The 27,110-nt window shown below is 42.2% G+C and overlaps 1 protein-coding gene across 4 annotated transcripts in view; it reads left to right on the top strand.

Annotated features, from left to right (window-relative positions):
* NFIA (nuclear factor I A) overlaps positions 1 to 27,110 on the top strand; it is a 370,202-nt gene that overhangs the window by 244,384 nt on the left and 98,708 nt on the right. For all 4 annotated transcript variants that reach the window (XM_039238382.1, XM_039238388.1, XM_039238398.1 and 1 more), the window contains 2 exons: positions 14,167 to 14,284; positions 20,968 to 21,095. In XM_039238382.1, coding sequence (XP_039094313.1) covers positions 14,167 to 14,284; positions 20,968 to 21,095 — 246 coding nt within the window. The remainder of the gene's footprint in view (positions 1 to 14,166; positions 14,285 to 20,967; positions 21,096 to 27,110) is intronic.

The following is a 27,110-nucleotide window of genomic DNA, read 5'->3' as shown; positions in this document are numbered from 1 at the left end:
ACATTTAAAATTTTTTCCCCTGGATTTGTTTTCAGTTATGATTTTTTTAATGAACAGACTTTATTTTTAGAGCAATTTTAGGGTTCACAGCTTTAGGTTAGTGAAAAGTACAGAATTTTAATATTTACCCTCCCCAATAGCTTCCTGTATATATTAATATCTTTTGTTCTTGTGGTACATTTGTTACAAGGGAGGAACTGATATTGACACACTATTGTTAACAGAAGTCCGTAGTTGACAGAAGGGTTCAGCTCTTTGCAGATTCCGTGTGTTGACAAATGTATCTATTATTGCAGTGTCATACAGAATAGTCTCACTTCCCGAAAAATCACCTGCCCTCCAGCCAGTCATCTCCCCACTCTCCAAAATTATTACTCATTCTGTGAGTAGCTCGGCCTTTATCTGGATGTTTTTAATGGCCTCAGTGTCTCAAAATTTCTTCCACTCTGCTGCATGTTTCTTCTTAACCCCCTTATTTATCTCAGCCCCACCCAGTTCCCCCAGTCACACTTATGACCACATATATGGCCTGGAAATGTCAAACTGATGGTGGCCTTCGTTTGAAAACGCTCCCTCCTCCTGAATCTTTAGTATTAAATGTTAAAATTTCCTAATGTAAATATTTACTTTCCTCAGGTTTCCAGTTAGTTTCTGTTTTTCGTTTTCCTCCTTTTAAATTTAACAGAGGAGGGAGGTGCTATTTCAGCTATTTCCTCCTGAGGATTCACTGAAATAACCGTGTGCTAAGTTTGTTGTTTATAATCGTGTTACTACAGGGTGGCAATGGCAGAGAAACTCAAGAGACAGATGCTGGTTTAACTTCGCACGTTCAGAGGTGAGGGTCAGGCAGCGAGGTTGCTTAACATTAAATTATACTGATCAGATGCATGGAGCTGTTAGAATCAGGGGCTCCCGCTGCAGTCGTCACAAGTTCCCCTCTCACCCTCGCCTCCTGCCTCCCTACCTACCCTTGAGTTTTTCACATTATCTTCACGCAAGGCAAGAAAGGAGAGTTCTGTTTCTCTTAGCAGCAAAGGAAGTCCTGTAGCATAAAAGTGGGTGTATGTATGTGGTCCTCCTTGTGACAGGGCCATCTGAAAGTCGTTCGAATAATTTATTGCTTTGTTCCAGGAGAGGGTCGGGAAGGGGAAATACAGACCGAGAGACTCGGTGCCAGAGGCAAAGAGAGGTCTTCTCCACTCTGCGGGAGGGGGGTTTCCAAGTGCTAACACCGCGGTTCAGAATCCCCGAAGTTGTTTCAGCAGAGCCCTGTGAGGAGAAGGACAGGAGCCATCTGTTGAAATGGTTCTTGCGTGATGCTGCATGTTCAGACAGAGCCCGCAAGAAGCGTTTTCAGATAGGTCTCTTTCCCGAAAGCTGCCACTGGGAAAGTGCCCTTGGCTAGCTAATTGATACCCCTCGTGGGCCCACTGGGTCAGCGCCCGCTCTTGTTTATTTTGTACCGGTGTTCTCCTCCAGGGGTGTGCTTCAAGGCTGTCACATACCCTTCCTAGTGGGAACCCAGAAAATCCTCCCCAAGAATCCACTCCTTCTGCCCATTTCCTTCTAAAGTGCTGAATCCTCTACTTGAAGTTGGTGGGGTGACTCCGATCCGTCACCACTTCACGGGAAAAGAGGAAAACCACAAATACACACAGGCCATTGTGACTCTGGCCCGGCGGGGTCTCATTTTCCAGCAGTGGTTTGTATACCCGAGCAGGCAGCAAGGGTTAAGTAAACTTCGTGGCTGGGATGACTTCATGGCCCTGGAATTTGGAAGAGCCAGGGTTCCCAGTGCACTGTGGCCAGCCGTAGCGTCTTTGGGTGTAAAAAACCACTCTCAGTCACCCAGACTGAATTTTTGGTTCCTGTCGCGCTGCGGCAGGATCTGTGAAACCCAGCAGCCGAATTGTCCTGGCTCTGCCACAAAGCCGGGCTGCTGGGTGGCCACAGGACTGCCGACTTGTTTGTCAATGGAGAGGAAGAGTGAATGGAGCCCGGCGTATGCCTCAGCCTGGCATAAGGTGGCACCCTAGTGGCTGTTCGCTGCCTTCTGCGTGTGCACTCTCTCTATATTGTCACGCAAGAATCATCACCGAGATCCAAGGTGCAGTTCCCTTTTCAACTCCTCTTTGAAGTCTCTGGGTCCTTTGCGTGTCTCTGAGAACCTGTATCCACAGGCGCGGGTTTTCTGGCCAGCGGTGTAGTAAAACAGCTGGCAGTATTCTAACCCTACACGACGAGACTCGTACAGCAGAATTAATTCAGCTCCCAGGTACCATATGAGAACGCAGCTCTTTGATACGAACAAGCCCAAACTTGGAAATTACAAAATGTTCTCGCAAAGAAGGTGAGGAAATTGGTATCGGATGAGGGATTCCAGACGTCCAGTCCTGGGGGGGGGGGGGGGGGGGGGGGGGGGGGGGGGGGGCGGCGCCACTGAAGGAGTTGCAGGATTTTGGATCTTCATTAGAGGAGAAGAGATTTGAAACTTTCTTTTCTGAACAAGTGGCCTCTTGGCTATGATCATTGCACGGGAATTAATTTTAAAGTTCATATTCTTAAGCAAGCCCTTCTTTCCAAAGAAGCCATTTGGGCTTAAGCATTAAAGGAAGCAACAAAAAGATTATAATAAAAAATAGACTTCAGCTCTCGCATGAACAGTGGCTGTGACCTTGCCTTTTGTTTGCCATTACACAATTCAATGGCAGTCCACTCAAACCATGCTCTCGATCAATATCCTATTAAAGCGGCACAAAAAGTCTCCATAAACTTAGTGGTTAGCTATGTTTATAAATGGAACTCGGCATAATTAGATGGTCAATAGCAGGCTCTAGTAGTAATTTTAAAATGAACATCACACATTTTCTATCTGTAGAAGTCAATGGTACCCCTTCCACATTGAAGGTATGGCGTGCTGCAGTCAAAAGGGTGGGCGACCCTGTAAAACATCATAATGCCTGTCTCTAAAATGCAGTCTTTAAAGAAAACCTGTGAAGTTCTGGAATAGGAAACACCGACTGGCCCTCTATATGGCTTCATTTTGCCTGCCTAAGCCACCTTATTCTAAATAGATTATGACACTGCAAATGTTTTCTAGTTTTAATTTTCTAGTTTTAATCAGCCCCTCATGGAGATGCAAAATGACAAATTTTGCCATACTGTTAGGAAAGAAAATATCAGTCTGGCTGGCTTCATTTAGCGGGTTTCCTCTACTCTAATTCAATAAATTTTCAAAATAAATACTGAAATTGAATTAGTTCAGTTTTGTATAATTTTTTTCTTTTAATTTTTTTGACGTATTTGTGATGACTATTTGGACAGTAAAGCCGGCAGCCAATGGACTAGACTGGCAGTAATAGAAATTTTCATCACACTACTCTTTCTTCTGAATCCCAGCTCACAGTAGGGGTGGCCACACATGGTTTTTCCCATTCTCTTCTCCTCACCGGGTAGAGAAAGAGCCACATAAAGTGAGAGGTGTCCGCATCCTTACCCACAAATTGAAATTTACAAGATATCTTGTGTTCGATGTGGCAGTGACATTATGCCCGCCATGCCACTGAAATTAAAACTGTGGTTAGAGGAGCGCCTGGGTGGCTCAGTCAGTTAAGTGTCTGACTCGATTTCAGCTCAGGTTGTGATCTCGCAGTTTGTGAGTTTGAGACCCGCATTGGGCTCTGTGCTGACAGCGCAGAGCCTGCTTGGGATTCTCTGTCTCCCTCTCTCTCTGACCCTCCCCTGCTCTCTGTTTCTCTCTCAAAATAAAAAAATAAACATTAAAAAAAAAACTGTAGTTATAAGAGGCTTATGACATCAGCACATTCATTAGACGATGCTATGCTTGAAAGTCCAGTTTTTCCTGTGACACTCCTATCCCTTCAACCTTCCTGGTTAGAGCTGTTAGCGAGTTCTCATGGAAGGATCTCAGGGACCCTCGGTTTTTGGTTCGTAGCTGAAGCTCTTGCTAAAGTGACCAGACTGTGAGCATTCTCATTTTAAAGATTTGACTCAGAGAGAAGCAAAATATGTAACCCCTTTTTTTAAACATTAAAAAAACTTCTTATTGTTTATTTTTTTTGAGAGAGAGAGAGAGCAAATGAGGGAGGGGCAGAGAGAGAAGGAGACACAGAATCTGAAGCAGGCTCCAGGCTCTGAGCTGTCAGCACAGAGCCCGACACGGGGCTTGAACTCACAAATTGCGAGAATGACTTGACCTGAAGTCAGATGCTTAACCGACTGAGCCACCCAGGTGCCCCAAAACACAGAACACCTTTATGTACATACTAATTTGTTTTCACGCTCTCCGATTATATCTTCATCTATTTCTAATTTTTTCTAGCTAATTCTCTCTAGATGTAATATGTTATATAAAATCCACATTTAAGATGGCAGCATGGTATCATAGTCCAGGATATAGAATTAAGGATCTGGGTCTGCCATTTACCAACTACATGACTTTGGACATTACTGACCTCCCTCTCAGTTATGGTCTCCTACTCAGCAATCATTTGTTTAGTTAGCAACTCTATTCTATACCAGCTGTGTTCTGGGCCTGCATCTGAATGCAGGAGTATTTTGAGGGTTAAGAGAATGTCAGGTGTCTAGCTTATACTAGATGCTCAACAGCAGTAACTATAATGGTTATTATTGAACAAAGCCTCTGTCCCTGGTCTTTGATTGTGTGTTCAGAGCTGATCCTTGAGATGTTCACACTATCACACTATCAGCAAATTTACTTAAAATGTGTGTGTGTGTATGTGCTCTGTGTGCATGTATACATTAAGAAGGACTGATTTTAGAAGCAAGTTCTAAAAGCCAATTTATTAGAAGGACCATTCTCTTGACTCCTTCCAAGCTAATAATTCTGATGGAATAAGAGCATGCCAGTACTAGGTCTAATTCATCTGCCTTAGGAAGCCAGAAAATTCTTATTCCTTAACTCTTCAGCCCTACCTATACTTCTGCATTATTCTGAAAATTTCTCTTCCAGGGTATCTAATGGATAGCAAGATGTTTTCAAATTCTCAATCTTAACACTGACACATTAACGACTTTTTAAGTGACTAGCCACACCTTGATTATTTTTAACCAGAGTTTTTTAAAGTATGTAAATTAATTCTATAGTATGTGAATTTTCCTTTCTTTTATATTATGGGTATAAAAATTCCCTGTGGGTAACAGGGGCACACTGGAGGTCATTACCAGCAATGTGATTTTTCATAAACTTTTCTTTATGCACTCGTAAGCCTTAATTTTTTTTTTTTTAAGAGCAGATATTCCTATCCAATAGGCAACACTGGAAAACTAAAAGGTATTTTTGGCATATCCAAAAGCCTGACAGAAATTCTACCTTACCAGCTTGATAAGACCACAAATATTACTGCGATATTGGCTGGAATATGTTTTCCTAGCCTACACCTGCTGTTTAGAAAGACTCTTATTGGTGACACCATCGGCATGTCCAGGATGAGATCACTACAGCCCACGCCCACCAGAGCCACACGTTAAGTCCTACACAGGAACTGAGTTAATTCAGTCTGTGACTGTTAGTAGTACTTATTAACACCCACGATCTTCCAGTGGGTGGAGGAGGGGGGAAAAGTAGCTCTTAGTGAAAGTATTGAGAATTATTAGTATACACAGCTGGATTTGTAGGTTGTTGGGATGAGACTATTGATATAGTTTGGTTTTCTAACAACTAATGGTCATATAGTCCCAGCGCACTCTTGGTAAAGGGACTTATGTTTAGAAGCCCTTCCCTGGTTTATAGATCACTTTGGTGGAAAGGCACCTTAGGCCATCACATCCATCCCCTGTCAGAGAAGTCTTAATCCCATGGCTGAGGCTGTATCTGATACAAAACGAGTACCACATTTGACCTCAACCAGAAGCTAAGATGAGCTGATACTCTAAAATGCAGAAAATCAATTTCAGTCCCAAAGGCAGAAGCCACTAATGCAGGAGATTAGTAAGCATTGCCAACCCCACTGTGGCTTGCTCTGCTCGACCAGTGTCAGGCCCTCCATCCTGGGAAGCCCTGGCCGATACTTGCAGCTCAAAAGTCCCGTAAACACAAAGAAGGAAGATGATGAGATTGAAGTTTCCCATTTAATTGATAGGTGATCATTTCTTTTCTACATAAATCTTGTTGAATCCGTCTCTCTAGTCGTTGATGATGAAGGAAAGACAGATTAGAAATGTAAGTTTCACTTCTGTTTCTATGGGCTGATATCTGGAGATATTTAAGGCTCACTGCCCTAGCTGTGTGATCTTGAATATGGTACTTAACCTTACAGCTAATTTTCCATTTGTAAATGAGAATGAACAAATAAATACATGTTCTATGGGGATACTGCAAGGATGAATTGAGATAATGACTCAGGTAACAACACATAGCACATCAGCCTGGCTCATGATAAATGATCAATAAATATTAGTTCTTAGCTTTTTTTTTATTAATAAGCTCTTATCATTTTCATTCAATTCAACAAACATTTGTTGCATCTGTAATAGAGTATCTCACACTGTGTGCTGGGGAAAATACGGAAATAAGTAGAAATAGCTCCCTCCTTTATAAAGTAGATAACCTAAGTTTTTTTGAAATCCAAGACCAAGCTTTCTTCACAGCAGTAAAGTGACTGAATACACTTGCTTCACAAGCTGAATTCACAATCATGATCAAAGATAAACCATCTTCAAGATTCAGAGTGGGGAGGAAGAGGGTATCAGTGACTTGTTCTTATTTTAATAAAAAGGAAGCCTTTTTTTCCAAAATAACAATTTCTCTGTTCACCTCCCCCTCCCCCTTCTGGCACCACAAACCCACATATTTCTTAACTTGTGTCCACAAATGTGGATGTGTGAAAACGGTGCTCTCTCTGCATTAGCAGATGCCGTTGACGGGGTTAAAACATTCTGGTGGCTTTTGGCACCTAATACTACGTTTCATAAAAAGCGTTGCTTAAATCTCATAATAGCAGGGAAGCTCATTTCCACATAGAGGGAAATCCTTGTTTTGGTCCAGTGCCTTTCTTTTATGTTCCATTTTGGAAAACCATACTCCTAGCCTGCCTTGGGTCAGACCTTTTAGAAAGGCAGGGTCGGAAAAGGAGATCAGCGCGCGGTTTACAGACCAGAAATCTGCTTGGCAGAGGAGTTGCTGAAGACTGTGGCGTAGAAGCTGCAGAGAAAGTACCTTCATGATTGATTTCCATTCAAGTCAGACTGACTGCAGTGTGGTCATTTTTCTAACCCATAACTGCTCACACTGCAGCAGTCTGCTATCTGCAGGGTGTCTGAATTATAGCAGTGTATGTCTGTGTTACCTCTTACACAAATTACTTACACTGGTTTCTTTTTCCATGCAAATTCATCAGTTTTACAGCCCTCATAGCCACAGTCAGGAAACTCTGGCCAACAGCACAAATTGATAAAATGAGTTAATTTTACTATACTTATGTGGGTTTTTTTTTTTTCCTTTCTAAAAGCCCTCTCTCATAGGCAGTGTTCAGGAAGCATATTATGGTAAAAGGAAGATAACAAAGGAGTTGAATTCTCTTACCATAAATTCCTTTCCAAGTTAATTCCCTTTAACGATGATTCCAGATTTGCCTGAGTGTTCGTAGCATTGTGCCTTTTACAACTGTGCGTGTGATAGAAAGGAGACCAAGCATTTTCCCATGTTCGCTCCTTTTGTGCCAGTGACATGGACTTTCTTATGAGATCTTTGCCACTGGAATGCAAAACAACACTAAATTGTGCTCGGCCCCTAGAACTATGTGCATGTTGTTGGAATTTTTCCCCCCAAGCCTTAAAGTACAAGTTCCCAAAGTCCCAGTGAGTACATAAGATTACACAATCCAGAGAGAAATATACCTCTCTTCTTTTTTCCTACGTACCTAATACAGTGAAAATGGAGTACTGAATCCTTATGGTCTTTTTTGAGGGTTACCCGTCGGCCATGAGTCCATATTCCTTAGTTGCCATGGAGCTTGGAGGAAGAGGCAGCTATGATTGTTCATCTCTAAAATGTAAGCCCCCCGAGGGGCGCTTGTATATCTTGTCCAGTGATGGATCTCAAGCATCTGGAACAGTGTCTGGCACACAACAAGTGTTCCATGAATATTTGTTGAATCCCTTAGGAGGCAACGTCTCAGAGACTATGTAGGCTGGCCACACAAGCCATTCAGTTAATGCTCCCCACTGATTCCTGCCGAACAAGTTGTAAACTCAGTGCACTGTCATCTCCCAGGCAGAGTAGCTTGAAATTTTGGATAGAATTTTTTTTTCCATCACCCTCTCTTTCCAACAATGCAAGCCCAAGCAGATTGTCTCTGGTGGATGGCAGAAGTTCAATAACCACAACCTTATCCAACTACTAATGTGTACAGAAGAGCAGGTCATTAAGAGGGTTGGCTACTAAAGTAACCCCTTTCTTCCAATAGCCCACATTACTATAATGATTCCCTAATAGCAAACCATTTATTAAAAAATGACACAAAGACTGCATTCTACTCATGCAAGCAAGGAAAGAAGGGAGTGGGGCTGGGGAGAGAGGGACAAATGGCTTAGAAATGACATCCAATGAGACAATTCCCAAAAGTTAATCTTTTGAGAAAAACTCCTCTGTGGAACGAAAATCCACAAAAACTTCAGGTATGAGTCATTGCAGTACTGCTTAAGAAAGTTGAGGGACCAGTCCTCATACTCCTCTAGATTTATGGATGTCTGAGTTTCATTTTGCATTGTGTAAAGTCGGGGGACAGAGGGCAAATGGAGAGGGTGATTGCTGATCCTCCTTAATTCAGGGCATATTTATCGATCATCAGCTGTTGTGTTGTACTGATTGTCATACAAAATTCCACAGAGCTGTTCGCAAACACAGAAAAGGCTATTGGATCTGTAGGGTTAAAGGTCCTCTGGTAGCACCCCCTGACTCTGTGACCAGGGAACGTTACTTCACCTCTTTGTGCTTCAGTTCCTTCCCAGTAGTGTTGTGAGTTTAAATGAGATGAGGTGCTTAAAGGGCTCAGACCAGCATCTGGCTCATAAATGATGCTTAATAAACATTAGGCTTTGTTATTGTGCTGGTTATGGTCATGGCAGTGATAGTGAGTTTGCATTTCTAACACGATTATTATGAGAGTTGTGAGGTCCAAGAGTTTAAATGACTTCAGCTACATGGGTGGTTATTGGAAAGGCTGACACTCTAGTCAGTCTCACCCAGGCCCAGAATAGCACTTTTTCGATGGCCTGATGTGTCTAGTCCTCAAACCGCACTCAATCTAGTTGGGGGGGCGGGAGGGGAATGTCATGTATGAGATCATTTAAGAATGATAGAGCGTAGGGGCGCCTGGGTGGCTCAGTAGGTTAAGCGTCCGACTTCGGCTCAGGTCATGATCTCACGGTTCGTGGGTTCAAGCCCCACGTTGGGCTCTTGCTGACAGCCAGCTCAGAGCCTGGAACCTGTTTCAGTTTCTGTGTGTCTCTCTCTCTGCCCCTCCCCCACTAGTGCTCTGTCTCTCTCTGTCTCAAAAATAAATAAAAAACAAACAAAAGGGATCAAGTACAAGTGAAACAAAATCAGGTTTCACACTGTATGCAACAGACAGGAAGTGTTGTGGTTGGTCCAGTCCTTCCTTAACATCCCTACCCTTGATGGGCAGTGGCTGTGTAATCTCAGTCACATATAAGCAGGCTCTTAGTCTTTGGCTTCAGAAGCCCAGCATGATATCCTAGGCAGACACTGTTCAAGTCGTTTAACCCTTGACAGCTTTTAGTTCCCAAATTCGCAAACTTATTCCCATTATTAGCTAGGAAGCGCACTGCATTATATACATCTTATTGATATTTTGTATTTGTTAGAATAGCATGATCTATGTGCTTGTGTATGCCCTTTCATAGTGCACAACTGGACAATTGATCTTTTGTACCTGTACCAAGGTGACAAATATCCATTGTGAAAATTCTCTTTTCTTTCCTGGCAGCATGGTTTAGGCCTCCATTCCCTCTTGCCACAACTCCTGCGTCAACTTTCCAACTGATTTCCCCACCATAGTCCCCTTTTGTGCATTCTGTACAGTGTTTCTCAGCTCGACAATGATCGTTTCCCTACTCAGAAGCTGTCCTGGATCCCACAGATCACTAACTGTACTTCCTGCCTCCGAACATACGCACATACTCTGTCGTTTGCCTAGAAAGCCTCTTCTCTGCCTCTTTAAATCCTACCAGCCTTGAAGCCTAGGCACAAGTGTCCAACTCTTCTTGAACCCCAATCCTTTTTGATCCCATGAGCCAATATGATCCGTCATTCCCTTGAATTCTCCTAACACATCCTTTGCATTTCTCCTATGAGATTTAGCACATTCAGTGTTGAATTCGATATCCAAGTATTATTTCATCATTCTACTCTGTCGTAAACCTTGGGAGACAGACTCTATATACCTTTTTATCATCTCAAGTTTAAGGCAAATATTGTATATGAGTGGCAGGGTAGTATGCTAGGAAAAGCAACAGGTTTTGGGGTGAGACACCCTTGAATTTTAATCCTGGCCCTCCCTCTCTCTTGCCTTTCTGTGGTCCATGGCCAGCAAGTTAACCTCATTTCAGGGCTTAGCTTAGTTTTTCTCATCTAGAAAAGGTACTGTCCTCTAAAAAAAGGTTGTTTTGTGGATTGAGCAAAGCATTGAAAAAATGCTCCATAGGTACTCAGGAAAGCCTGCCGAAAGCCCACCTCTCCTAGTTACCTCTCTGAGGCTCCTCCTCTTCTCCAGATGAGAGGCACTGAGAATCCCCAACTCACTGCAGGGACACTTGACAGTAACCCCCACCCACAGGTGTGAGGCTTTCTCTCTGTCACAGTACCACTGAATCAGATCACATTCCAATCAGCTAACCTTCATGTGAGACAGATGCATACAGACACTCCCAGGAGAGGTTTCCTCGCAAGACTGTTCTGAAGAACGCAGAGTTTGGGCTGGTGCTTTATTAGGATTATGTAACCCCGGTTGTGAAAACCATTCTCATTTCGGAAATCTAATGATGTTATAAAACTTCAGACGCTCATAGCCAGTTTGCCACGCCCTGAAGTTACACACCGTAACTGCAGTAGACACTTCGAGAAGCATCTTAAGGCTGCCAGTCCGCCCAATGCCGTTTGCTAGATCACACACACTGTGCTAAGTGCTTTAACAGGAAGTCAATACATGGGCAAGGGAAGGAACCCTTCTGTGGGTTCGTTATTTTTTTTTAATCTCTCTGAGAGGTGTGCACACTATATTTACACTGTATTTTCCATTCTTCGCCTATTCTGGCTCCCTTGACATTTTGAAAAGATAATCTAGGCAGAAGACCTTTTTCCAAAGTAGAATGTGGTAAGTAGAATGTTAAGTGTAAGCGCCGATGGGCAGAGGGCCCCAGACTTCTTCTCTCAGTCCAACCAGGCCTCTCGCTCATGTCTTGCTGTATCTTTCCTTCCGAGACTGGGAGTGAGGCTCACATACTATTGCCGGTTCTCAGGCATGACGCACCTGCTCCGTTCTGCAGAGGCCTGAACCCCATCCCAAGACTTCGAAAGAAAATCCAAATCCAGACCCTTGACATTGATCAGCCTCATCCCTCTTCTTTAGTTAATGAGACGTGTGGATCTTTAAGCTCCATGGAGGCACAGACATTAATAAGTACCTGTTATATGTCAGCCTGCTAAGAGAGATGAGGGGTGACGTATTTGAGTAATCTCCTCCCCACCCCCCAGAGCCTATTTCATACATAACATATTATGGAATCAAATGGGAAACTATGCAAATAAATTTAGTATAAAAGGCAAATTGCGGAATGGCGAGCAAAATTATTCATTGGAACTCTGTTTACACTTATTGTCAAGTCTAACCATTCGTTTTTTAACTAAAGGCCTTTCCTCCATTACAGCCTGTCATTAAGAGATATGTTTGAATTTCAAAAAAGTGTATGTGAATTTTAGAGCTTTCCATTTCTTAGCAGTGAGTGTTTCTTTATAAAGAGAGTTATGATTAAGGTCTAGCCATTGCAATTAGCCCAACCACTAAGTGTTTAGTCTTAGATATTACCGTATCCCTTCCTACCTTTCCTCGATTACATAGTTCTATTGTGGGACCACGTTGTACCCAGTTGCCCAAGCAGTAACCCTGGGAATCATCCCATATTCCCCCATTTCCATTGTTACTACTCTGAAGAAGTCAACACATTTTCCTGATTCTGACTCCTAAGTAACTTACACTAGGCTCCTCCTTCTCATCCATTGAGGTTTGACCTATCCCCACCTTATCTCTTTTAAATGACCCCACTGGCCTCTGTGGTTTTACTGATTATATTCTTCAACTGCCACCCCATCCCCCACACCTACCCTCACAACGGGATGATGTTTCTAGGCTATAAAGGCAAGTCTGATGATGCATTCTCACACTCCGCTGGTTCTCCTTTGACTAGCCACCAATTCCATTTGGCCAATGCTGACTGACTCCTGGTGTCAGGGATTATATTAGATGCTGACAGTGTAACCCCAGTGGCCCCCAATTAGTAGAGTGTGACAGAGTGCTTTGATAGCTTATAAACTAGGGAGTGCACTGGACTCACATCCATGTTCCTTTAAGAACCCTACTAGGCCCTTCGTAACCTGACCTTAACCCTCCCCTCTTTTTCACATGTACTGTATACTTCTTCACACCAGGTTATCAGAAAACCAGTATTCACTCTGTGTTCTTTTTCCTCTATAAATGCTGTTCCCCCTACCTAGCATGCCTCTGTCCCTCTCAATTGGGTGATCCCTACTTTTAACTTGTAACGTCTTCCCAGGCATTATGTTTTCTGAGGCCCTTTCCCCCCCTGGAACCTCTTATTCCCCAGCTGAGTTGGATACCCACTTCTCTGTGGCCATATCAATTTAGGAATAACTCGAGCAAAGGACTTATCCCACTGTATTGAAATTAACCTGCCAGCCTTCCCTCTGGAGTTGTTTCAGGGTGGGGATACGTCTTTCATTTATGCACCTTCCTTACCCTGCACCATTCTTGGCAACGAAAGTCCTTGGTGCATGATATTCCTAATTATCCTTTCTTCTTATGGATCTTAGCCTCTATTTAACTTATTTATATATACACTCACCTGGGCTTAACTCTCAAACCAGTGCCTTCATACAGTAAGACATGAATCTGTTGCCCCCACTTTTGCATAATCTTTCAAAAGAAGAGAATATTTGTACTAATATAGTTGCACCACTAACTATGCACAGTTGTTTTATAAGATTGATAGGTTGTTATTTATTCATTCAAAAATATTTATTAAGCTACTACTGTAAACAAGGTGATTTGGAGGCTCCAGGCCATAAAAAATACAGAGACTCCCATCTCATACATACAAGGATCAGCTCTGAAAATCACATATAGTCAAAATTAACCTTAACAATCCCTTAAATCAGACCACGGCAAATTCTTTTATAGAAATATTTTCTGCTTTGTGAGCCACATGGTGTCTGTCGTGGCTGCCTGTCTCTGCTATCGCAGTGTGGAAGCAGAGACAGTATGTCAATAAATGGGTGTGACCACCTTCCAGTAGAACTTTGTTAAGAAGAACTGCAGCCCATGAACCGTAGTTAGAGGACCCTGCCTCAAATGAGGAGGTGGGACAGTGAAAGTAACGGTGTATGTAGGTGCCGTGGTGATTCAGAGTAAGGAGAAATCACACACCTTTCATCGCAGGAAATTGACAATGGGGAGCCCAGAAAGTTGAGTTTGCAGTTCTGAGCTAATTCCAAAATACTGATGAATGAAAGCTGTCAATATCAGACAAAGTTAGGAAAGCCCAGAGAATGTTCTTGCCGGTCACTCAAGAGAAGTTTCAGAGCAAAACACGGAGGCATTTTTGTTAAAAGCATCCCGAAGTGTTGCAGCCTTGGTTGACTATTTGCCATTATTACAAAAAGAGAAAAGATAAAAGATACAATATAAAACAGAGTCCTTCTGGTGTAGATGATTTTTATTGTCAACATTCCTGGGAGGTCAGAGTTCATTACTGATGATTTTGGATAAGCTTATCAAAGAAATTCAGAAATAAAATGTGCTAAATGCAACACTGATATATGTCCTCATTGATCGTTTATTCACAGAACATAACTTTTTTTTTTTTTTCTAGCACCAATAGCTGCAGGAACTGGCCCAAATTTTTCTCTCTCAGATTTGGAAAGTTCTTCATACTACAGCATGAGTCCAGGAGCAATGAGGAGGTCTTTACCCAGCACGTCCTCTACCAGGTAATTTGATTGGTGGCTCTTCATAGTTACACACCTTGATTTTCACCATGAGCCTAGAGGCACTTGCAACATGTGTTTGTTCTACAAAGATACTAGGGAAGTGTGTTCAGCCCCATCAGATTTTCGGTCCCATTGGGAAGAGAAAGCAAATGTACATACAGCAGAAATGCAGTGTGTATGTATATATATACATATATATATATAATGACATTTATATATATATAAATGTGTGTGTGTGTATATATATGTGTGTATATATATATGTACATATAGTGGCATAGGCTAAAAATAGTTAAAGAAGGCTTTATCCAAACAGATAGTCTTGTATTCAGTTATAAATGTTGGTTAGGGTTGGCAAGACAGGAAGGAAAGGGAATGGTGTCTGGGTGGGGTGAAGACACGCAAAGCATAGAGAAAGGGTGCAGAGTGAACACAGCATGTTCCCAGGAGATTGAGGACACCTCTTCACCACAGGAAACGGCACGTGTTTAGGCTTGTTTGGCAAAATGTTGACACTGGCGACACCAGTTCCAGTCCCTCTGCCCACAGCAGACATCACAGCTCAGTCCTTTCGCTTCCCCCCGACCGGGTCTCAAAACCCAGGCTGCTGGAGTTGCCCGAGACATGAAATCCTCCTGATATCTAGGTGTGAGGTTGTAAAAATGAATGCAGGCCCATGGCATGAGGAGGGGTGGGGGTGCTGGATTATAGATTTTGTTGCACCAGAAGACCTTTAAAAAAAGTCACACTGAAAGAGCCAACCAGATAACGATCCCAGGATTCTTGATCCCCTCGAGGTCACAAAGCCCAAATCAAAATGAAGCATTTTGCAAGACCTTGTTGTCTCTGGATAACCCATACCAGAAGGAAAGAGATTAGGCATTAAACCCACAGGATTCTTTTACAAATTGGCTTTAGCACTGGACTGTGACAACAAAGAAAAAAATGGTGTAGAATGATCTTTCATGTTTGTGTACTTTGCGGAGAAAAAAAATGTTTCACAAAGGTATATTCTTCTTTAAAGCAAGCCCCAGAATTTTGTAATTGAAAACAATGGCCAGATTATAGAAATTGTCCTTGGTAGAGATTCCTTCTTACTTTGACTTTATATATTTTAAACAGCATTACTTGAAAGGAAGGAAGGAAGGATGGGAGGAAGGGAGGAAGGGAGGGAGAAAAGGAAGGAAAGAAGGAAAGAAGGAAGGGAAGGAGGGAAGGAAGGGAAGGAGGGAAGGAAGGGAAGGAGGGAAGGAAGGAAGGAAGGAAGGAAGGAAGGAAGGAAGGAAGGAAGGAAGGAGGGAGGGAGGGAAGGAAGGAAGGAAGGAAGGAAGGAAGGAAGGAAGGAAGGAAGGAAGGAAGGAAGGAAGAAAGAAAGAAAAGGACAGAGAAAAGGGGAAAGAATCAGCTTAGTCATTACTAATACCTCGAAGACAGCTGAACAGTTATTCCCTAAATATAACCGCCAAATCCTCCCCTCATCGTTCATGTTGTTTAAATGTTCCCCTTAGTTCATCCTCCGGGTGGGGAGGGGGGAAAGTTTGAAATCCAAAGTACATTTATAATAAAAGAATGAGATTGTGAACACATTCGGGTGTTAATACATTTTGAGGATTTTGAATGTTTGCCGATGGAAGGGACATTCTGTGTAACGGCACTCAGTCAACATGAAAACGCTTTGCAAATACTTGTGGTGGTGATTAATTTAAAAGTTGATGGGCTGTTTGTTTTTCATATGTGTGCTGCGCGTGTACCATGAACACCCCAAACAGTGCTTCTCACCCCCCGTCCTTTGGACTTCTCCAGCTGTTTGACTGCCTTTTGTTGTGATTCTCCGAGTGGAAACCTGGTTTTTAATGTCATTTAAAAGGCTACTGTCACTCTCATATTCTGCAAATACCTAACCCTGATAAGGAGCTAATTATAAACAGCAGCAGTAGTTAATAACTCGGTAATATGTTTGTTTTACTCTCATTAGGATCTCTTAGGATGATTTTTTTTTTAATTATTCTCTAAATATATAGACTCAGCAGAATTATCTGTGTACAGGTTAGAAAATGTGCCCAGAAGAATACCCCAGATTTACATATAGAAAAGTTCATCAACCAATCAATATTTGTTCATGCTGTGCCAATGTTAATTGGTCACTTGCTCTATCGCAGACACTGTATTAGATGCTTTACATCCCTGATGTGATTTAAGCTTCACAATACTTTTACAATATAGACAGTGTTGCCATTTAACGGGGGATCAACCCACAACCCAGAGAAGTTAAGTAACTTGCCCAAGGTCACAGATCTAGCACATGGCAGAGTCTATATTCAAATTCAGGTGTGCTGGAACTTTAAAAACATGATATTCTAGGGGCACCTGGATGGCTCATTCGGTTGAGCATCCAACTCCTCATTTTGGCTCAGGTCATGATCCTAGGGTCATGGGATCAAGGCCCACATTGGCCTCTGCACTGAGAGTAGATTCTACTCTACTACTTAAGAGTCTCTCTTTCTCTCACTCTGCCCCTCTCCCTCACTTGTGCTCTCTCTCTCTCTCTCAAAATAATTAATTAATCAATTAAAAACATATTATTTTCCCATTGGATCCTCTTAGGAATGGGGCTTACTCTTTCAGTAAGGAACGATAGAACATAAAGCCCCCCAAAAAGGAATATCTAGTGTCCCTATTTTTCCTGGATACTTAGTGTTTGCTACCTTGAATTGTTATTACCATCTTTTGAGATCTGTATAGGTCCTGCCTCCCCATCCAGACTGTTAAATCCCATAGAGGATAGTATATAATTCAGCAACATTTCTTAAGTAACAGGATGTTGTCCTAGGCACTGTGGATATAAGGTCAAGTGATAGGAGCTTCCAGGTCTAATGGTAGAAACTGACAAGTTGAAAGTGTTCAGTTCAGGGTACTATGAACATGCAGGAAAGAGGCATTTTGCAGTTTTGTGGGTACGAGGTAAGGCTTCTAGGCTTTGCAAATATTAAACAAATTAAACAAATATTTGGAATGAAGGTAATAGCTTTACCTTAATTTCTAGGTAGAATTGCTAGGAACACAACAAATTACACTCACAGGAAGAGACAGTGCGTCACTCCTCAAAAGAGTATTTCTCTTCCCTCTTATGTAGAGATCTTACTGGTACTTTCTTGTTTTCCTCAAATGTTTCTGGGAGAATAGAATCAGTGTATTCAAAAGTCAAGAGCAAGAAACCAAAATCAATGACTGATTCAGTTCTAAATTTAAAAAAATAATAAAGGAGATTGATAGTCATTAACTGTAGCTCTGTACCCCTTCATAGTAAACATCTCCAAAATCATAGAAGGGGTTGTGTAAAAATTGGGATAAAATATACTTTTTTACCCCAAAGAACTTTGTCAAGATAAACCAACTGTCAAGTTTGTGAAGTCAGTAAACTTTGTCTTGGAAACCTTCCACTTGTCCATCGTGGCACTGCCGACTTTCTTCACTCCTGGGTCTTTTTCTCTCCTCCTCCCTGCTCCTCTACCCTGCGGATATTTGTCCTGTATCAGACCTCTGAAGAGTCCTTGCTTTCAAACTAAAGTGGGAGCTAATAACTACAGACCTCCACCTTTAGGATTTAATACCTGCACAGGGTATTTGTGTTTTATTAAAGGACACCAAGGAAATCAAAAGCTTTGGAAACTCAGAAAAATATTAATAATGGAAGAATAATGGGCAGTGAGTAGAGTTGGCCTTGTGTGTTGGATCTCATTAAATCATGACACTTGGCAAAGGCTTGTCACAAGTACTCATCTGGCTGTTTCTAAGTTAATAGCCCAATTCAGCAGTTTTTTGAACATCTGCCATTAGCCAAACACTGTGGTGGGCAGTAGAGATTTAAAAAAAGAAGAAGAAGAAAAGAAAAAAAAAGAAGGCCCTTTTCCTTACAGATCTCACAGTCACATCAGAACATCTAGGTGTTGCCTTTTATTAGCCAGGAAGCATAAGGGAAATATGTATTTTGTTTTTAACTTGTATTCTACCAACTTCCGGAATGATTTCAAGTGACTTTCAAGTTTTCAATGCAGCAAGTACTATTAAATATTGAAAGAGAGGCCAGAGACCATATGGAAAGATAGGAGAGATTGTTGTATCAGGAACCTTAACAAAGAGTTTAATCCTAAGATTCCTGGTTGCCAAGGCGAGAAGGGAAAACGCTATGTTACATAATGTGCATTTCTGATAAAAGGAAACAGTAGAAATTAATTCAAAGTGTCCATATTTTTTTTCTGGCTTATGTATTTGTAGTAATTTTTTGGTGTCTGTACTTCCTTCTATAAAAAATGTCTAGGAGCACCTGGGTGGCTCAGTCGGTGAAACATCTGACTTCGGCTCAGGTCATGATCTCCCAGTCCATGAGTTTGAGCCCCATGTCAAGCTCTGTGCTGTCAAAATAGCTCAGAGCCTGGAGCCTGCTTCAGATTCTCTTTCTGCCCATCCCCCATTCATCCTCCGTCTCTCTCTCTCTCTCTCTCTCTCTCAAAATATAAATAATCATTAAAAAAATTAAAAAATTCTATTAGATGTAGTTCACATAAAATATAGAAAAGTTGCTCTGGTGGCTGTTTTTCATTGAACTTCAAGGAAAGCCAAGCAAAGAACATAAAATAAGCTACGAAAGGTTTTTCCTTTGGGTACTAAGCTAGCACGCGGCAGATATGTTGCTTTCCTGTGATCTGCCTTTAATGAGACTAGAGCTTAAAAGCAAAGAATACTGGAGTGCCAACTTTAATAATTAGACTCTCTTGCCTTAAATTGGGTCCTCCACATTTTTTTCTTTAGATTGCTGCAATAGCCTCTTAACTGCCTCCCTGCCTGTAGATTCCATCTCCTTTTTCCTTTGCTTTTCCAAAGCCATCATCTGCACAACTACCAGAGTGACCTTTCTGGAATCAACTCTAATGTCACTTTCCAAGGAATCTCCATTGCTTGTAGGATAAAATCCAGATAGGTAATTTCTTCTGTAACCTCCACCCCACTTCCTTCACTATGGCCCTCCCTTGACTTCAGCCAGGCCAAACACCTAGCAGTTCTCTGTGTGTGTCACACCTTACCTATGATGTGGCTTCTGCCTGATACACACTTCCCTCCTGGGAGTGATGTTCAGAATATCAGATAACCTGTGTGACATGAGCATACCAATTAAAATAGATGTCACTGCCCCCCTGCTCAGGCTAAGCCCTGGAATGCCCCAGATGCACCAGATATTAACCCTTTAGTTTTTGGATCAAGAGGGTGTCCTGGGGCAAAGATTGGGATAGTAAGCGTGGCAAAACTTACAGGGCTTGTGACAGTGGCACTTTGCCAATTGATAAAGAAGTATTTCAGTATTTTGAAATAAAAATGGATGCCTGAGTGGTGCATCAGCCTAATACCAGCCTCTCTGTGCCCTTTCTTCCTTATACCCTGTCTCCTTGACACTCACTCTTACAGCTCAGGAACTATCTCCTTCAGGAAGCTTTTCCCAACCTTCCAGGCATATCATTATTTGCTTCTTCCATCAAGGAACCCACTGTGCCATATATATGCCTGCATCATACCTGTATTTCTCTTTTGCACAATTTTATTTACCTCTCCATCTCTATCCACTAGACTGTGAACTCCATGACACAGGGGCCATGTCTGATGCATCTCTATATCCCAGCATTTAGCACAGCCCCTAGTATATAGAAGGGACACAGCATGTGTTTGATAAATGAAAACATATTAAAAATTCTGTACCCTGACACATGAGGAAGAGATTTCCCACCAGGCACTCCCACTAGGTATGAAATCTATTCATTCTGGTTGTATGTTAGTGACATAATCAATTAAGACAATTAGAACATATTAGCAACATGGCATTTTACTGTCTTTTCACTCCTGAAGCAAAAAAATCAGTCCTTCAACTGGAAGAAATGAGATACATTCTGGAAATTTCTCAACCATGCCTTTCTAAAAATAAAAAAATCCAGAACTTCCTTTTGGGACCCTCTGTATAGGCATAAGAAGAAGAAGGGCATAAAAGGGATTGGGCTGCTCTTTTTTCTGTGTCCCTGATTCTCAGAGGGATGCACTCCTTCCCCTGTGTTTATCTGTTTTGTTCACCGTGTTATCTCTAGCATCTACATCAGAATCTGGACCATTGTAGCTACACAGCAAATATTTTCTGAATGAACAGATCCAAGTGGAAGATGAGAAAACACAGGAAAAAAAAAAAACAAAAGCAGTCCAAGCTTTCCTCAAAGGGCTGTCAACCCCTGATTTTTATCCTTTTTGGGGTACCAGAGGATCAATTAGCGTCTAGGGACATTGCTGATGGCCAGGGGCCAGCCGCCACCTGAGGAGACACGAAATGTGGTCTTCCTACGGACACTTCCCTGTGGAGACCGGAGTGGGAGTCAGCCACCAGTTCCTCAAAGAAGGGAACAGGATGTGGCAGCAGCAGCATCTTGAGGAACAATAAAAATCAAATGCAGACACTTGGAACAACACAGACCCACGACTTTGTCCCACCTCCAGTGACTCACTCAACTGAACCTGAGCCTAGAGAGAGTCCTAGAACTCCACCGAGTTGCCCAGTTGCTTCCTCCATTGGCTTTCTTTCAGCCAGAGATGTAGTATCCAAGAGAGCTGGTTTGGAAGGCTTTTAAACATGTACCCGTTTGTTATTTCAGCTCCACAAAGCGCCTCAAGTCCGTGGAGGATGAAATGGACAGTCCTGGTGAAGAGCCATTTTACACAGGCCAAGGGCGCTCCCCGGGAAGTGGCAGTCAGTCGAGCGGATGGCATGAAGTGGAGCCAGGTAAGCAGGGCTGGGCGCACTCAGGCCTCCAGTGCACATGGCGGCCATGCCGCGTGCAGTACAGTGAAGGAAGTAGCCTCGAAGCAGTCCACTTGTTCAGCGCAAACACTTGCTTGTCTCTGGCTGCTGCTTTCATGCAAGGGTGGCCGTGCAGAGCAGCAATTCAACTGAAAGAAAGGCTGTGAGAAGGGTTTGTGGTTTTTGACGCTTTCATATTTTTACCTGCACTACAATCTCGTATGCATTTGCCTTTGCTTTTGTTTTTATGCCAAGTGCCTTTGGGGATTGGCTTTTTGGATTGGCTTGGAACAATCTTCAATAAAAATCTGTCAACTTTTTCAACTGGGCTAGGAGACTGGGTTCCCTGTGCCACAATTTATACTTAGATTTTTATAAAAGGAGGAGATGTTGAAATATTTTTTCCTAGTTTTGGCTCTCATCATGATTGTGTTTCTATTTAAATGGAACAACTATCTTTATGTCCATCTCTAGTGAAATAAGCAAATGATGACTGCTGTTCTGACCTCCCGGGATAGTCTCGTCTTGGCTCTGGAGTCTTGAGAGGAATGTGAATAATTTGGATAGCAGGAGCTTTTTGAAACCTTAATCAGTGTCTAACCTCCACATGAACAAGGGAGAATCTTCTCTGGTGCCTTCCCCGTCTGCAAAGTCAAATGGATAAAGAGGATTGAGCGTGGGCTTTGGAATAGAGAGGCGGAATGTAATCCTGGCTCTAGCTCCTGCTGGCTGTGGGATTATGGGCAAATGACCTAACCTCTCTGAGCATAAATGTCCCCATTTCTTTAATTTATCAGTAATAACAGCTGTTTCAGTTATTCAGTTAATAATAATAGCTCATTTCAGCTCTTGAGAATTAAATAAGGTAACATACATAACCCATCTAAGAATTATATGTGGCACAGAGTAAATTTAAAACAAAATGCTTTCTGATTGTTTTCTACCCCCCACCCCCACCCCCGCCCATGCCACAGAGTGATTCTTCCCAAGAACAGATAAGGACCAAGGAGATTTCTGAACCCACCCTTTTGTCTTCATATCTTAACTCCTTTCTCTGCTCCCTGACATATTAAAAAGCAATCCTCAGAGGGAATAGCACAAGGGAGATTTTGGGGGTGATGAAACTGCCCTCTATCCTGATTGTGGTGGTGAGTACAGGAATCTATACATGTGTTTATATTCGCAGAAATGACGGGGCGCCTGGGTGGCTCAGTCACTTGAGCGTCCAGCTTCGACTCAGGTCATGATCTCACGGTTCATTGGTTCGAGCCCCATGTTGGGTTCTGTGCGGACAGCTCAGAGCCTGGAGCCTGCTTCAGATTCTGTGTCTGCCTCTCTCTCTGCCCCTCCCCCGCTCATGCTCTGTCTCTGTTTCAAAAATTTAAAAAAAAATTTTTTTTAAACTATATATTCACAGAAATGTGTACCTTCCATCCTCCCTACCACAGTTTTATTGTATGATAATTAAATACAAAACAAGACAGAACAAGACCTCAGGCCCCACTGGATGAGTCCTATATCTTACTCCCTTTACTAAAGTGCAGAAATTCCCCTTGGCCCTGCTTCTACCTAGTTGTCTCACTCACTCATTCAGCCATCCTCATAGGGAGTTTTCTGTGGATGAGACACTACCCGGTTCTGGGAACTCCAGGGTGAATAGGAAGGCCACGGCTTTTGCTTTCAAGGAATTCATGGTTGGGTGTGGGAAACTCGCTTAAGGAGATCATTACATGGGGATATGCCTGTAGGAAGATGGGGATATTATCCTCCATTTTCTCATTATTTCTAATTATTGCTAACAGCACTCAAGGTGTGGTGCACCTTCAAAAAAAGGTCCAGGTTCATGCCATACTTAGCTCATGGCACTTCACCGAAAGTGGCTAAGAAATAAGCCCAGCCTGGGGCGCCTGGGTATCTCAGTCTGTTGAGCATCTGACTCTTGGCTTAGGTCATGATCCCAGGCATGTGGCATTGAGCCCCGCGTTGGGCTCTGCACCAAGCAGAGAGCCTTCTTAAGATTCTTTCTCCATCTGTCCCTCTGCTCCTGCTCACACATACTCTCTCAAAAAAAAAAAAAAAAGGAAAAAGAAAAGAAAAGAAAAGAAAAGAAAAAAAAAACCCAGGCCTAAATGAAAATGCTGACTGCTGACTGCTCATTGCCACTAACAGCATCATCAGCAAGACCTCAGGATAGTGCCAATGAAAAGTTTATGTGCTATTAAAAAATTAAAAGACGTACAACTTCTTTGAACCCTTTTTAAAAGGCTAATTGGAGTCCTAGCCAGTTCACCTGCTTCAGTGAAAATCAGAATCAAACTAGATACGTTTGGTGCATTGTGCTTGAGTGTTGTACTGATGCAGTTTTATACATTTTGAAAGCTGCTTTGCTGTGTTGATATACATGAATCTCCCCCACCATGAAACTGTTCTCTGGGTCCTTAAGTAGATTTGGGGGGAGCATATTTGGGGGCAGAGGGTAGGTTAAATATAACCTAAATAAATTGACCTAGTGACTCTTTTTTTCGGCGTAATTCTGTTCCTCTTTGCACCTTATGATTTAAATGATCATAAATTTTAATATCTGAATGCCTATATCCTTTGCAGTTATTAAATAACGGAAGTTTAATGGCCAGATTATTTTTGGGTAATGATACTATATATTTATAGCATAAGAGAGAAATCCCCTACAATTATACTATATTCTTGGATTGATGCTCCATTCTCTATCCCTAGTTCATTACAGAAAAATGCAGTTTCATGGTATATGGGTTGGGGCATGGGGGAGGACAGTGGATAAATTTACATGTGGCCATATTCAGCATAGAATGTCATAATTGAAACAGGGCCTGAGGGGACATTAAAACTCAACCGAAGGATGTTGTACATGTTCGTGGTGACTTTGGTGTCATTAACTCACACCAGCAATTTTAAATGGATAATTTATGCTGCCAGATGGTCCTTTTTGGGGATTTTCCATCTAGCCCAATCCCCTTTTTGGCACAGAGAACACCCTTATGTTGTTCCCACACTGATCCGGGCCTGCGTAGCTTTTCCCCAGGGGTACAGTTCATTGAGTAGGAGGCTTTTAGTGGTTCACTCATGTAAATTACCTTCAGAACATGTTGGGAGTTACGTCTGTCTGAATGCTCCAGCAGCCTCTCAGTTGCCTATGTTGGGGGATAATTCTTGAAAACAAATATTAAGGATACTTTCTTTTTGCCTCAGATGTGACACAGGAAGCAAGACCTGTCCTTACTCCTCACTCAGAGAGCTTTGCATCTGTTTACCTGCCCTCAAATGCTTTTTTAGAACTCCCAGCCAAAAGAGGGCCGAAGAAGGTTGCCAGAGGAGACAAATTTCCTTGAGCAACAGGAAGGCTCTGGAAAGTAAAACAAACCAGACATGCAGTAAATTACATGGGCTCTTTCAAATGTCTTTTGTAGTATCCTGTTCCCCATTAGTTTATCTCAGCACTTTTAGTGCACAGCTCTTATTATCTGGGAAGAAGGGCATAGGAGATGAAAGATGATGTTAGTTTAAGAACATCAGACAACCTCAAGCTGACTTTTGCTTCTCTTACAATGCTACGTTTGTTCCCTCCACTTAGTTTCATTTCCCAGTTATCTCAAAACTGAGTTAGATTGGAAGCTTTGAAGCTAATCATGCACTGATGAAATGAGTCCTATGAAATTCTATCAAGCAAAAACTCACATACCATCAACTCTTGTTTATCTGTACAAATGAAAAATTGCAGAGAAACTGATAATGCCCATAAATAGGACAGAAACCAACAGGCAGGCGCCTACATGGGATCAGACACTGTGCACGGTGCTTTTGTATATATGGTAAAAATTATAGTTATGATTGCTTGAGTACCTACTGTATACCAGGTTTTTAATTTAATTACCCTAAATTATGCAAGATACAATGATCTTGCCTCCATAGAGATGAAAACGGATTTATAAAAGGATAAGTGGGGGCACCTGGGTGGCTCAGTCAGTTGACCATTCGTCTCTTGATTTTGGTTCAGGTCATGATCTCACAGTTCCTGAAATTGAGTCCCGCATCGGGCTCCTCACTGACAGCATGAAGCCTGCTGGGGTTTCTCTCTCTTTTTTCTTTCTTCCCCTCCCCAGCTCATGTGCACACACTTGCACTCTCTCTCTCAAAATGAGTAAATGAATGAATAAATAAATGACTTGCCTAGGGCCATACAGATAGCAAACCTGTGGACGCAGGATCCAAATTTTAACCTAAATCTAAGTTCAGAGTTTAAGTTTTGTCTTCTATGCTCAGTAACCTCTTTTACCATAATGCTTGTGCTTCTAATTTAAGGTCTCGTGTCCCGGGATTGTATTGAAATTAAAAACATAATAAAAAACAAAAAATAACTCATCAGGAAGACCTAAATCCCTCCCCCACACACACACTTTGCTTATCCTAAACCCTTGTCATATAGCTGAAACCAGAAAAGGAATATGGGTTATGAAATACACGTAGGACACAATATACGAGCAAATAATATTAAATGTTAACAGAGTAAAATATCACTGTTTTCCCATAAAATCAAATCATCTTCAGCATTCCGATCTTTGTTCAAATAGTATGTCCCTGGAGAGGCTCCCAGTGATCTCAGTAGTTGCTGTTTCTCTTCCATCATTTTAGAATTTGTAACTCTACTTTTTCCCCTCCATACCACTGTCTGTTGCTGCGGTCCGTGTTCTGTCTCTAGAATGTCTCTCCGGTCTTTCCCACTGCTGCATCTCCAGTATCCATACAGCACCTGGCACATACTAGGTGCTCAGTAAATATTGACTGAATGAACAGAGCCTCTAAGGCTCCATTGGGGTGTTGTCAATAAATCTGAAAACCGAATTTGCCACCAATAATCCTCCCAGAATTGATGTTTACCATATTCTCAATCTGTATAGACTATTGTTTGGTCAGATCCAGTTACTAACAAGTAGTAGGCAGAACAGTCACTAAGCCTCAACCATGGGCCCCGTGGGCAGGTAATAGTGTACCAGACTTCCTTACAGATATTCCCTTGCCTTCAAGGGTATTCCTTGAAGTGAATCAGACTTCTCTTTTTAAAGATAATACTTCATTTTTTTAAAGATATTTCTTTCTAAGATCATTCAGCAGTACAAGCTTCATAACAAGAACCACAGTAGTGACTTTTTGTAGAATATTTTATGTAACCGCCCTGATTTATGTCTGGTATTTTTCAGATGTCCATATCAAAGTTTCTCTTACACAAGTAAAAGGAATGCCCATATGAGACACTACCGTATGAGGTGTAACCTTGCTGTTCAAAGTGTGGTCAAAGGACTGGCAACATGGCATCACCTGAGAACTTATTAAAAATGAAGAATCTCAGGCCCTACGCAGGCCAACTGAATTGTAATGGCTGATGATGTTTATCCGGGTGATATTTATACGTGTTAGGGATTGAAAAGCACTCACACAGGCCCCTCCCTTGACTGTTCCCTTCAGTGGGCTCTCACCCTTCTGTCTTTGTCTGGAGGGACCCTGAACTTTCCATGTTGTACTCCCCAACCTTCCTCCCTATTTTAAATAGGAATGCCTTTAACATTTTTCTAGGTAGACAAAAATCTAACCTATTTTATTTTTTTTTATTTTTATTTTTTAAATGTTTTATTTATTTCTAGGAGAGAGAGAGAGAGATAGCGTGAGCAGGGGAGGGTCAGAGAGAGAGGGAGTCACAGCCTGAAACAGGCTCCAGGCTCTGAGCTGGCAGTCAGCACAGAGCCCGACGCGGGGCTCGAACCCACGAGCCGCGAGATCATGACCTAAGCGAAAGTCGGACGCTTAACCGACTAAGCCACCCAGGCGCCCCAAATCTAACCTATTTTAAAACATATCAGAGAAGATATTACACTCACGCAGTGACTCATGCAGTGTTTAGATTCCTCACTGCATGAAAGAACATTCTCCATCTCTCTCTCTTGTCTTCCTCCACTTTAAGTGCACGAA

This window comes from Hyaena hyaena, unplaced genomic scaffold, assembly GCF_003009895.1.
Source record: "Hyaena hyaena isolate Hyena2069 unplaced genomic scaffold, ASM300989v1 scaffold_5, whole genome shotgun sequence".
Classification (NCBI taxonomy): domain Eukaryota; kingdom Metazoa; phylum Chordata; class Mammalia; order Carnivora; family Hyaenidae; genus Hyaena; species Hyaena hyaena.
The sequence above is the reverse complement of the archived record's forward strand: the minus strand, read 5'-3'. Positions and strand labels throughout refer to the sequence as shown.